This window comes from Larimichthys crocea, chromosome VII (assembly GCF_000972845.2).
Source record: "Larimichthys crocea isolate SSNF chromosome VII, L_crocea_2.0, whole genome shotgun sequence".
In the NCBI taxonomy this organism is placed as follows: Eukaryota; Metazoa; Chordata; class Actinopteri; family Sciaenidae; genus Larimichthys; species Larimichthys crocea.
Genome location: NC_040017.1, coordinates 6,198,370 through 6,211,493, shown reverse-complemented (window position 1 = coordinate 6,211,493; position 13,124 = coordinate 6,198,370). Strand labels below are relative to the sequence as shown.

The 13,124-nt window shown below is 43.2% G+C and overlaps 1 protein-coding gene across 3 annotated transcripts in view; it reads left to right on the top strand.

Moving 5' to 3' along the window:
• The window catches only part of pik3cb (phosphatidylinositol-4,5-bisphosphate 3-kinase, catalytic subunit beta), a 50,498-nt gene that overhangs the window by 17,748 nt on the left and 19,626 nt on the right, over positions 1 to 13,124 (top strand). For all 3 annotated transcript variants that reach the window (XM_027280184.1, XM_027280185.1, XM_027280183.1), the window contains 2 exons: positions 8,359 to 8,554; positions 12,068 to 12,296. In XM_027280184.1, the coding sequence (XP_027135985.1) occupies positions 8,396 to 8,554; positions 12,068 to 12,296 (388 nt within the window). In that variant the 5' untranslated portion in view covers positions 8,359 to 8,395. The remainder of the gene's footprint in view (positions 1 to 8,358; positions 8,555 to 12,067; positions 12,297 to 13,124) is intronic.

Genomic DNA, 13,124 nt, shown 5'->3' with positions numbered 1-13,124 from the left:
TACTTCCCTCAACACTATTTTAGTTTAGTCTTACTTCAGTTTCTAACATGATCATGACCTCTAAGGCCTGAGCTATATTATTGAATACCTGATATACTTGAATATCAATTCCATATCATCATATCTGAGTTTTTAGTGTTCATGTTCCTGCCTGCCAGCTCTAAACTGTATTTGGCGGCAACTGCGTGTGCCTTTCAGTAACTATTCAACTGCAACCTGAGCATATCTGCACACTTTATGGACGTACCCTCGCGCACTGGGGAAGACTTACTTTCACAACAAAACTGCTAGACTCCTTCACACACGCAGGTTACCATCGACCCCATCTTCCTTAAATGGTTGACTAGAAGAGAAGTATTCAGGTCTAATACTTCTGCAGAAGTACTATTACTTTGAAGATACTCCACTTCAAGTAAAAGTTTGCCATTTCAGACGTGTTTGAAGTGAAAGTACATAAATGTTATAGCTCAATTTACTTAACCTCCTCCACTCCACCTGTTTTAACGGAGGTCACAGGATCTTTGAGGGGTTATAGCAGGTCAACAGTATAGACTACAGGTGGTATACATCATCTGAAAGATGAAAGAATACCTTAAGATGCAGATCAGCACTGTGTGACAAGTATATCAAGTAACCATTTTTGACCACTTGAAAAATACTAACTTAAGACACCTCGAAGAACACCATTAAAAAGAAATCATGCTGTGATTTTGTATCAAAAACCTGTGACACTTGGAGATTGAATAACGAGCACTTCTCTTCTGGAAAGTGCTCAGAACCTTGTCTTTGTCATTCTACCCTGGAAAGCCATCTTCACACATGAATACATGTGGTCTTATTGAATTCACACGAGCCTCCGCTTTCCACTCAGACCCAATTCATGCAGTTCTATTCAGCCTCTTTTTGTCTTCATGACAGACTTCTCCTGTCATCTCGAGATGTCCTTCCATCCCCTCTTTCCGTTCTCACATCCGAGGGAGGTGCGACAAGTCTGACAGCTGAGTCATGGAGCGAGATCAGCACTAGTGCTGCTTTATGTTGATGTCTGTGTGTGAGACTGTCTCTCTCCCCACTTGTCTTGTGTGCGCGAAGTGAATCAGGCTCTGTGGAACATCACACTCTCTCACCCCCCTCCTCACACACACTGACGAATTCCTGCACATCACAATTATTACTAAACAACAGTTTCATTTCAAACTATAATGAGACTTCAGTCTTGTTATTTGAAATTCAGTATGACATTCTGGGTTGCAGGTTTCACATGAATGCTCTGGGGTTCAGACTTCCCTTTTCACGTAGTTTGATGTCGATATCGTGAAACTTAGTGTGCTTCTTGATCCAGCAAATTCGAGTTTTCACTTGCAGATATTTTGATGCCGATTGCTGCTCAACAAACTGTGCATGACAAAATTGCCTGTATCGTGACATCCTCATTATCATACCAGTCTGTGTCGTAAATTCAGCCACGATTGGAATCAGCCCTTTGAAGCTCATACCAGGGAATCAAACCAATGCAGACAAACCAGATCACAGATCCAACTGTGAGCATACGTACCATGACATGACAGAGACTCACTCAACCTTTTTCCATCGAGGTTGTAATGCCTTTAATATTGCTGATGGTTAGAATGTTTAAATGAGTGTATCCATGATAGAAGAAGTTATTCATGTAACCTACCCCGAGCATGAATGACTGTGACATGACGCCACTGTGATTACCACACACACTTGCACTCATGGGTAACACAGCGTACACACCGTGTTAAAGGCAAGTTCAAACCAACACTGCCTTTTAAGTGGAACTTGTGAGGTCATGTTTTCGACATGTGAAGTTCAGTGCACAATATCCTCGGAGTTCAAGCGGTTTAACTTAAGAGTGCCATTGCTTGGCAACCGATTTTTCAAAAACGAGTCTTCTTGGTTCTCGTTTCAAGGGTGATGAATGATTGTGCTTTTTTCGGTGCACTGTTGTTCACTTCCCATCTAGCGACAGCACTCCAGGTGTTTCCCATCTGTAATGAAGGACGCCGCTCCTGCTGTGACGTAACTGGATGAGGTTTCACACCACGAAGATTAGCTTTAAGGAGTGGCAGAAATATATACAGTCAAGTCATTATAGGTCATTGTTTTGATACAATAATATGCAAATTACCTTGGTGGATTCATCATCGGTCACCCCCCTCCTTGATCTGTGCACAAATTTGTACTTGGATCAGTATGATGTATGATGTTTCTGAATATATGGAGCTGTACAGCAGCAATTAGAAAAGATAAGTATAATTGAAGTGCACATTTGTTAAAAACAGTTGTGTGAATTAGCAAAATCAGACATCCACACACAAAAATGATGTGATTTATGATCATTTATGCAAACTGCGCACACACAGTTATGACTTGCATACAAGCTCTCTACAGATGCATATTACTCTCTACAGCCGCGGTGCATACACAGAGTATCGTTGGAGGGATTATGTGTTGCTTTAAGAGCAATCTGCGGTGGGTATGAAAAGGATCTGACCCCCCCCCGTCTGCCTCGTCTGCCTCGCCTGCTCGCTGCATCAACTCTGTGACCTGCTGCTCCTGAGGCAGATGCAGAATCAGAACTCAAACTCGATATAGGCACATTGTGAATGCATCATTACAATCTGGGTGGCAGAGTGACTCCTGATATTGTCACGGACAGAGGTGCTTTGATGTGTCAATGCACAACATGTCATGAGAGCTTCACAATGATGTTTGATCTTCTCTTCTTACCGATGATGTAACAATAGGCAATGGATTCAATATGGTTAATGTCAACAAGGGGATTAACAGGCACGTAGCAAATGTCGCTTTGATCACAGATTGATTCAAGGTGTCTGTGCTCGACAGTCCTGAATGTGATGCCGAGTGAAACAGGGTGCGTCTTCCCATCTGCCATCTCTGTCTTTACTGTTGCATTTTCATGAAGCACAGTCCAAGGCTAGAAGAGAAGAGAAGTTGAATCACTGAAACATTTTCAACTTGCAGATGCATCACCACCTCGACTTCCACTGCGCAGAGCAAATTTCTGTCCACTCACATCTTTGCGTTCACTTCATCTGTAATCCTACCACCTCTCGCCTTCAGTCTCAACACATCTTATGATTAATGATTTTTGCTGTGCATACAAGCCATGCAGAGATATTTACTCTCACCTTCCTGTCGATATGATCATGTTTATTTGTCTAGAATACAGTAAAGTTGATAACAACCTTGATAATACCTCTTTAGGAATGAGATTAACAGCACAGCCTCTGACTCAACATGCTTTTTTTATGAATGACTCTTGGGGACTTTTGCTCTGGTGGTTCTTTGTCACTCATTTCCCATCTAGTGTCATTACTTCCTGTCTGAGAATCGAGCATGTGCCGCTGTGTCACTAGAGGTGGTTAGCGCCATGGGGCACTGTTAGCTGTCCGGATATGGTCGGCTCTCACACACACACACACTCACACACACACACACGTTACAAATGCAGAAATACACTCTCCTACACACACACTCCTACTCATTCACTTCATTCATGTTTCCTCTCAGATACTGTATGTTCAGAGACGATTCGTTCCCTAGAGGCTGTGAGAATATTTTTACAGGGTATTTGTTTTCGTGATGCTTCCTCATTTCCAGTGCCTGCAGGAAACAGCGCTGAGATACTGTAATGATTTGATCGGTAAAATCATATGAAACCGATCCCTGCGGAGGAACCAAGGCACTGGAGCGAGAAATAGTTGAAGGATGCTGCAAATATCTAAAAATATCTTTCACAAAAAAAAAAGAAGCAGCAGCAAAAAAAAATGTTATCGGTGCAGAACGAGGGGTTCAAGTTGTAAGTACTTAAACACACTGCAGTCACTTTGTGCAAACAAATATTCTCTCACACACACACACAAACATTTCTAGTCACTGGCCTGGTCACAGTGTGTCAGAATTAAAATGGCCGTTACACTCAAATGTGTGTTTACCGTCTACAGCCACCACCTACGTCCACTCCTAAATACAGTGAGTGCTAGTATTGCTCGACTGGTGACTCACACACACACGCTCCATCCACAGTACACAGACACACACCCCAGCTGACCGCTTATCCACACACTGCCCAGACAAACACATACTGTGTAGATTAACAGCTTTTCTGTTAACCTACACACATACACATACACGCACACAGAGGTCAACACACACTTTACACAGTAAATATATTTTTGCAAGCTACAAGCACACTGTTCATTCATCTCCAGCACTCTGACAGGAGTCGGTAGTCGGTGTGCTGAAGAGATAACCTGAACCTGGACAGATTTCACTGTCTGTACACTAAACATGTTTATTCACAAGAAGCGAGAGCAGACCTGCAGTTGGCTTTGTTGTTTTACGGCTTCATGAATGGCATGTATCATTCTGCGCCACTGTGGTTAGTGGCTGAAACTGAAAACAGGTATGTGGTGGTGGCAAAAAACAAAACAAAAAAACATGCCAAACGAAGCAGACATTCATTTCATTCATTTTAAAATGAGGGCTTCCAAAGTATCAATGCTTTGATACTTTAACACCACGTGTTCCAAACAATACAGTATGGTCATTTAATAGTATGGAAAACTGATTACATTTAAGATGGAACATTTAAAAGGTTTATTGATTAGTTTATGAAATGTCAGAAAACTCTGAAAACAAACACAACGCCCAAAGATATTAAATTTACAGATAAAAAAACAAAGAAAAGTAACAAATCCTGGAGATTTTAGAAGATATAACCAAACAATCTTTGTTTGTTCATTGACAGAATGAGCACTTCATGGTGTGACCACTAAACAACATGTTTACACAGAAAGATGAACTGGATGTAGTCACAGTAGGCTTTTTTCTTTTTAATTTGCATATTCAACCCACCTACACGCACACACACACACACACACACACATCCACCCACACAGTGTTTGCCCAGAGGTGGAAACGCTGACTCAAGCAGTCTCAGTATTGCCTGTGTGTCTCCATACTCATTTACAGGAGTACAGTGTTTTGTAGTGGCGAGGTGAAGAGGTCCTAGATCCTCTTTGTGAACTTTATTTTTAGCACACTATGGAAAAAAATGTGTCACAGGACCCTTAATCACCAGACATGACCTTTTTTTATATATACACATACACATATATACACACACACACACACACACAACATTCATGTTAGCCGTTCTCTCATCAGTCACACCCACAGACGCGTGGACACACACTCTATTGTGGAGAGCCTCACAGGCCTCTTACTGTCAGGCAGAGCGAGCTTTAGAAAGAGAGTGCTGAGTAACACTAGTGTTTAAATAAGCATAAATGCATCTGGACATGAAAGCCCTCACAGCATGTCACTGTCACTGGTTCAGAGGAACTACTTTTACAAAAAGCGGCTTGTTTCTTCTGTACATGCACTGAACTGTATGATGGAGGTTGTGTTGTCCTGTATTCTAAGGTTCATTATCACAAAAGCAAACCAGCGTGTTCCTCAGGTATGCTTCCCTCTGATGTACCGACATCCCTTTGATTTACCGACACACCCAATTCCAGATATTTGACCATACGCAAAGATCCAAAGATGTGCATTGAACAGCTGACTGTTCTCTTTTGTCCCAGGCAAGTTGTATATTGAGTTTGGGACAGGAAACAGTAAAAGGGAACATTTGGAACAACAATAAAACACACTAAATTGCAATTAATGCATTGAGTTACTTGTTTTTGTAGCTGTTTAATATGAAATCAAAGGATAAAAGGAAGCTGCCTCGGTTTGTACAGAAAACAGGGCAAAGCAAATGTAAGCAGGATCATATTTCTGCACCTTCAAACACAAAAAGGCATCAAAGTGTGCCCTGGAGCCGTAGACTGGAGGCTTCATAGAGAAACATTGTTTACTGCAGCTAATATTGGCGATCCGGACACATCCCTCCTGGCCTTTCTGTTTGTCGTCACATGAAACTCTCTCTTTCTCCCTGATCTTGCAAACCCACTTGTTCTCCTCTGATCCAGACGCTGAAACCTGACCTCGCGGCAGACCTCTGGCTGCCTGCCACCACATCCTCAATAACCCCACTCACCTGTGTGTATATACTGTATGTGTGTGTGACAGAGAGAGAGAGGCTGAGTCAAGTGTGTGTGTGTGTGTGGCAGCATCGCAGCAGGTTGAGACAGTATTCAAGCTGTCTGGTGTAAAACTTAATTCTAGAAGTGTTTCTATGCATAGGCGTGCATGTACATCCATCCACCAGTGTTGTCAGTGCGTCAGACAGACATGCTGGGTGTCATGTTACTTTTAATGTGTGTAACTGTGCACCTTTGTGACGTTACAGGCTCTCCATTGTCTGCTGTTCATTTGAACGCTTTCTTATGTTGTGTGTTTTCCTGTCGCCGCCTGGAAGCGTGTGTCCGCATCAGCAAGTAGAACATTGTCATGTGTGTTAAGGAGTTATTTCCTACACAAACATCTCTGTGTAGTCTAATACGTGTGGTCGCATTCAACAGATTTTTGTCTGCGTCACCCATCATCACATGCAGCGACTGCAAAGTTCCTTTTAAGAGATGTTCAGGCTGCGATCTACTGTTTGAGCAGCACGCAGAAAAACACACACACACACACAGGATTGTTTCCATTTCCATGGCTGATAATGTTAAGTGGCTCCAAATGCACAGCATATATTGCACCATCCTCCAGCATGGGGCACAACAGCAGCTCATCTGCGAGTAAGCTCAAGCACTTAACATAGAGAGGGGGAAAGCCCATTAGAAGCAGTCGGGGCTGTCATTTTTAATGGGCAGATCGAGAAGAAATGGATGGATGGATCTGCGGCCTGGTGGAAGAGTTAATGTACTCTGCCACTTGAGGACTAGGTAATGAGAAAAAGGCAGGTGGAAGTGGTGTGACGGTACAGCTGTGGTCGAGGCACAAACCCAAATGGAAACCAGGCCCTGGGCTGTGTTTTAACCCGAGCAGCTGGGAATCCACTTACTGCAGCCTGATGGAACTCGCTGCTGTTAACGTGCGTGCGTGTGTTTATGGGTCCACATGGGTGCGTTTGTTTTGTTTGTTTTTGCAATCCCTGAATTGGATGTCTGCATTTCCACATTGCATGCTCTGAATATTGAGATTGGAGTCTTCTCTGATGGGCAGACAGAAATAGATTTTCTTAGTCAGTGGCTAACCCTTATCCTGCCTTACTTGATAATTATTTTTACAGCAGCCCCTCTGTGTTTTTCTGTGTTTTGGGATATTAGCATGCACTTTTATGCATACGTTCTCTGTCTATAAGTCTGGGTTTTCTTTTGTGTGTGTTCTTTCTCTGCCCGGAGGGACCAGATTGTCAGATGAGGAGAGGGCAGGCTGACCTTTTGTTCTGTTTGCTTAGTGGGCATTCCTCTGAGCGCTGGCCCTCACCCAAGTTAAAGCCACACACTGGACTCAGCACGGTGCTGCCCCTAGAGGGACACGGTGACACTGAATCATTTGTGCCTGTCAACTTGTTGTTAATGAAATGGATAATGGAAAAGAAGCAGCCAGGATTTCAAGTCAAGCCAAAGGAGGTTTGCAGATGTTTACACTGGCCATAGACGTCGGAAAACTTCAAACTTTTCACTGTGAATTGATGTGATCTGTGCACGTCTGACATCTCAGGTCTGTGACTTTCACTGAGGAACAACCTGAGGGCTTCCTGGAATATCACCCTGAGCTGTAAGGTTTTGTCTTGATATCATGTGTGCATATTGTGTATTAAAGTGCGTTTGTCTTCAGGTTGGTTGAGTACATTTTACATATCTGTTTTGCATTTGATGACAGCAACACAGAAAAGTTGAGACAGGGTCATGTTTGCCTCTCTGTTCCTCACCTTTCTCTGTAAGCGTCTGTGAACTGAGGAGTGTTTGCTGTAATCTTGAACGTTGATTGTTTCATTCTTACTTGATGCAGAATTTCAGCTGCTCAACAGCTACAGCCAAACATTCTCAATAAGTCAATAAGTCAGGACTGTAGGGATCTTAATGAGGTAATATATTGACTGTAGAGTCTTTTTACTACAGAGCCATGCTGTTGGAGTTCGTGCAGAACGTGGTTTGGCATCGTCATGCTGGAATAATCAAGGCTGGAGTTGTTTTTTGCAGCATATTGCTTCAGAATGTGTATATCGTTCAGCATGTGCTAATGCAACCTCTGGCTGGCTTTTGGTTCCTCTCCTCTTTAGCACAGAGGACACGGTGTCCATGATTTAATGGCAGATAAAGCTTCTTTCACCAAATATCTCCTTTTTTATAACACAATGCTAATTAAAACCATGAAAGTCAGTCTAAACTGAGTCTTGATTTCTTTCTCCAGGTCCTTATGGTTGAGGTGGTGAGTGGTGCCCCTTGCCATGCCTCCTGCCATGACAGACCTCCTGGACATATGGGCGGCCCACTCACCCCTGGCGGGCCACGCTCTGGACCAGATCACTGTGGATTTTCTGCTGCCCACTGGAATCTACATCCAGATGGATGTCCCACGCGAGGCCACCATTCAGCACATCAAACTGGTGAGTGGGTGTGGGTGTGCGATGGCACAGGGTGCGGGCCAGGATGTTGCTGCTTCTTTCTTCTTTCTTCTTTTGCCGCGTTGTTACAACAGAATGGATAGTTAATAAATTCAAGGATTAATAAATGAAGTCATTTGCTCACTGTGTGTCCTGACGTTAAGTTTTTTTCCTCACATGCCTCTTGGCCTATTGTCCTAATAAGGAAAAACACAGTCTACACCACACACACACACAGTCATACAGTCACACAGCTGCTGAATTAGACATTATCTAATGTCTGTTTCGACAGAGATGCCTGTTGCAGCTGGGCGGTGTGTTTTTTAGTTTGTTTGCGAGCAGCTCTTGCCTTCAAAATGTAAATAGCTCATGACATCACGCATGACTGCAGCTAATGCTGTGAAGCAGAGGCCACTGACTCGATCGGTCTTGCGTCGTGGCAAAAAGTATGCGTCAGTGAGAAGATGTTTCAAAATGATATTTTAACTGTTTATGTGCAGAGTGACCAGAAAAGTAAAAACACCCGTCTGACTCAAGTTTGACGAGTAATCATTATTAGTGTGTGTATTCAGAGCTGTTGTATTGGATTACATTGCAATGTACAGCATTTGTATATTTCTGGTTACTCAGCACAACCTTCTCACAGATGACATAAACCTATGATGGTTGATCTAACATGTCCTGCATCGGCACAAACATGTTTATCCCAGAGAGGCGCTATTAAATCAAGCCTGAGGAGGTTGTTCTGAAAACAAGTGTGTGTGTGTGTGTGTGTGTGTGTGTGTGTGTGTGTGTACTGTACACATCTGCTTGACATTTTCTAGAAATCACTTGTGGCTTAAAACGTGACCAAAGATGCAGACTGACTTCACTTTGTCTGACATTCGCAGATATTCGCTTTTGGCAGTGATGTTTGTTTTTCATAGTTCAGTCCGATGAATGAGGTTTCTGTCCATGTTCAGGCCTTTATGTTCACTGGATGTATACGCGGGTGTTCATGCATAAAAGATGCCTGATGGCACGCACGCTAGAAAGGTCTTCATTCCCTGAGGAAAGCATCTACAGAAGCAGCAGAACGCTCTGACAAGTTATATGTCACTGAAGCAAGAGAGAGAAGGCCGGGAAAGCAAGACTCCTCTGAGACTTTTGTAGTAAGTGAAAGAGATGACAGGTAGAATATTCCTTTGCTTTTGCAGGCCTTCCAGACAGCTTTGTCTGTCAGTAAACTCAACTCTCCACATAGAAGTGGTATACAACATCTGAAAGCTGGAACTTGGTGGATTTCATTCATTGCGAGGGTTGATGAAGTGATGAGGTGGTCGATTGTGGCCTGTGGAATGTCGGCCCCCTTCTCTTTGGTGTCTGTGACTTCGTGTCACGACCCGGCTCTAAGGTCATGACAAAGGTTGAAGGCAAAGTAAAAATAATTTATTGTTTAATAACCCCAAAACGCAGAGATTTAAACACAACTAAACAATGAGGTGTGTTTATCAGTGTTACAGTGTAACATGTAGTGTGCACACGAGATGTTGCATGAAATGAAAAGAACCTAAAACCATGTGGCGGACACGAGAGGACAACAGAGCGACCAGTCAGTGGGGTGGAGTTTTATAGTCGTAATCACCAGGCCCAGGTGAGGTCTCTTCAGGTACCCGCTGCAAGGAGAGAACACATGCAAATAAAGCAGGGAACCGGCACACTTCGTCTTATGTGTGTGCGGTTGATGGTTTAAAACATCTGAGATCTCTTTGAGGAATGGGCCTGAAGGCTTCCTGGAATGTCACCCTGACCTATAAGGTTTCTAGGAAAGTGTCACTCGTCACGTTGTCATGTTGTGTATTGAAGCGCTTTGTCTTTATTTATTTGTCTTTGTCGGTTGAGTTTGTTGTATAACACTGCTGACACACTGTGTAAAATGTAAATGTCATTTTGCATTTGATGACAGCAACACAGAAAAGTTGAGTCAGGGTCATGTTTGCCTCTCTGTTCCTCACCTTTCTCTGTAAGCGTCTGTGAACTGAGGAGTGTTTGCTGCAATCTTGAACGTGAATTGTTTTCTGATTCTTACTTGATGCAGGATTTCAGCTGCTCAACAGCTCGGGGTCTCCTCCGTCATATTAAATAAACATTTTCAATAGATGACAAGTCCGAGAGTTGCAGGGTCTTTTACTACAGAGCCATGCTGTTGTTGTTTTAAAAACTGCCATGCCAGTTTTTCCTTTTCCAAAACTTCGCCTGAATTGTTGAGTGTTATTTAGCCCATGTCCTGAAAAGCCTGACGTTGTTACCTTAGGTATAGTTTATATGATACCATTGTCTTCACTCTATGAGCCCTCTGCAGCCCATGAAACATGATAATGTCTGCCGAGGACGTCTGTGCAGCTGACCGACGCACAAAACGACTCGGTGACGGCAAATATAAATCAGTGGGTGTTGTGATTATTAAATACTCTACTCAAACGTGATAACGACAGGCCAGCTAACGGAAGGTAAAAACAGTGTCTGCCTGTGCGTAATGGCACTGTGCTCTGATGCAGCACTTCTGCGAACTTATCAACCTATCAGTCCCGCTATGCTTAGATGCTGCAGGGAATTTCAAGAAGCTCTTCATACAGCATAAAGCAACTGTGGACATCAGATACTGTAAGACTCACCCACATTCATTCATACTGACCTTCCTGCTTTAACCACATTAAACGTTATGATCACATTATGCTGCTATGCAGGCAGGTTCCTTTCATCTCTGCCATTACGTTTTCTAATTGAGTTTGCATTGTAGATATCTAATCGTCTTTAAATTGACTAAAAATGAATTTATGCTTGTTTTGTGGAAGTGACCATTACCATTCGAAAATCTATATTCTCGGCAGTTGAGACTGCTGGCTTGCAAACAGACGGAGCATTGCCACGATCCTCTAAAGCAGGTTTGTTTTGATAATTCACTTCTAAGAACTTCAAATAATTCAGTCCTCTATGCATTTTTGCATGTGGTTTATGGAGAGATGTGATGTGATCGTCACAACATAAAATCACGAGTGTTCCTGCAGAAGAAGATATTTGTTGTGAAGACAAATGTGTCCTGTTCCAGTATGGTACAATCTAACTCTATAATCTCAGACAAACACACACGTTGACACCCAACCCTGTGATCATGCTGTGGGGGCACAGGGGTATGAATCATGCTACCGTTGGCTGATCATATTATTCACATCCTGATCGGCTCACCCAGGAGCTGTGTCATGTTGTCATGACTCATGCTTGTTCCTGATCATGAAACATACACTTCAGTCAATATATTACATCATTATGATTCTTCATAAGCTCTTGGGAAATATTTAATCCTCTTTAAAAGTTAACTCTTAGAAAACCATCAGATCATTTCATAAATGCCTAAAGAAAACAAACACAAGGATGCTGTTTATTTAAGTTGAGTCTCATGGATTTGATAAAAACACTCCCAGTAGTTTTTGTAGTGCATAAAAACCCCAATTCTCCTCCTTCTCATCTCCCATGCAGCTCTTATGGAAGCAGGCTCAGTCGTTCCCACTGTTTCCCGCCCTGGGCGAGATGGAGAGCCACATGTTCGAGTGTGTCAACCAGGCTGCCGTGCACGAAGAACTGGAGGACGAAACTCGCCGGCTGTGCGACATTCGCCCTTTCCTACCAGTCCTCAAGTTGGTGACGCGCAACTGTGGCCGTGCAGAGCGCCTGCTGGACTCCAAAATCGGCGTGCTCATCGGCAAGGGTATGATAACATCGCTTTCTTTTCATCTTTTCTTTTTTTAAGATATTTTTGGCCTTTTTTAACTTTATTTTGACAGAGACAGCTTGAAGCGTGACAGGAAATGTGGGGAGAGAGAGATGGGGAATGACATGCGGGAAACAGCAACAGGTCAGATTCGAACCCTGGGCTGCCGCGACAAGGACTAGGACAAGGAGTCTTTGTTTAGGGGCGGTTGCTGTACCAACTGAGCTAAACGACACCCCGACAGCATCACTTCTAAGGCTTTTCCTAAGTTACAGTGGCAGATTATCTTGCAAGCTCTCTCTCTCACATACACACACACACTACTCCCTCCCTGATTGATTCATTTACCTTCCCTGTTTGTCATTCCCAATAAAGAAAAGCACTTAGAGTTGGTAAGTGGGATGGTAAATCTTTCCCCACACACAACAAGCCTTAAGTACCTCCTCCAGCAGGCTAAATAGCTCTCCTACTCAGCACATTCACCCCAGTCGCCAGACCTGAGGCCCCGTCTACAGCTGGCTCCTATCAGTGACCCTGCTGTGTGATAGAGAAGCGTGAGGATTGACCGGACATGTTCCTGACATGTCTTCCGTCACCTGTCAGGGAAGCAGACGAGATCGATCAGCAGTGTAGAAAAGTGCAGTCCTCTGAGGTGATTAAACATCTGTTGATGACATTTCTGAATGCATCAGAGGAAAAAAAGATGTTATCAGACTCTACAATAGCATTGCTATTGAAAGCCACAACAATGAATCGACTAGTTGATCAATAGAGACAATGAGTAGACAACTATTTTGATCATTTCTGCATTGTTTTAGTCATCTT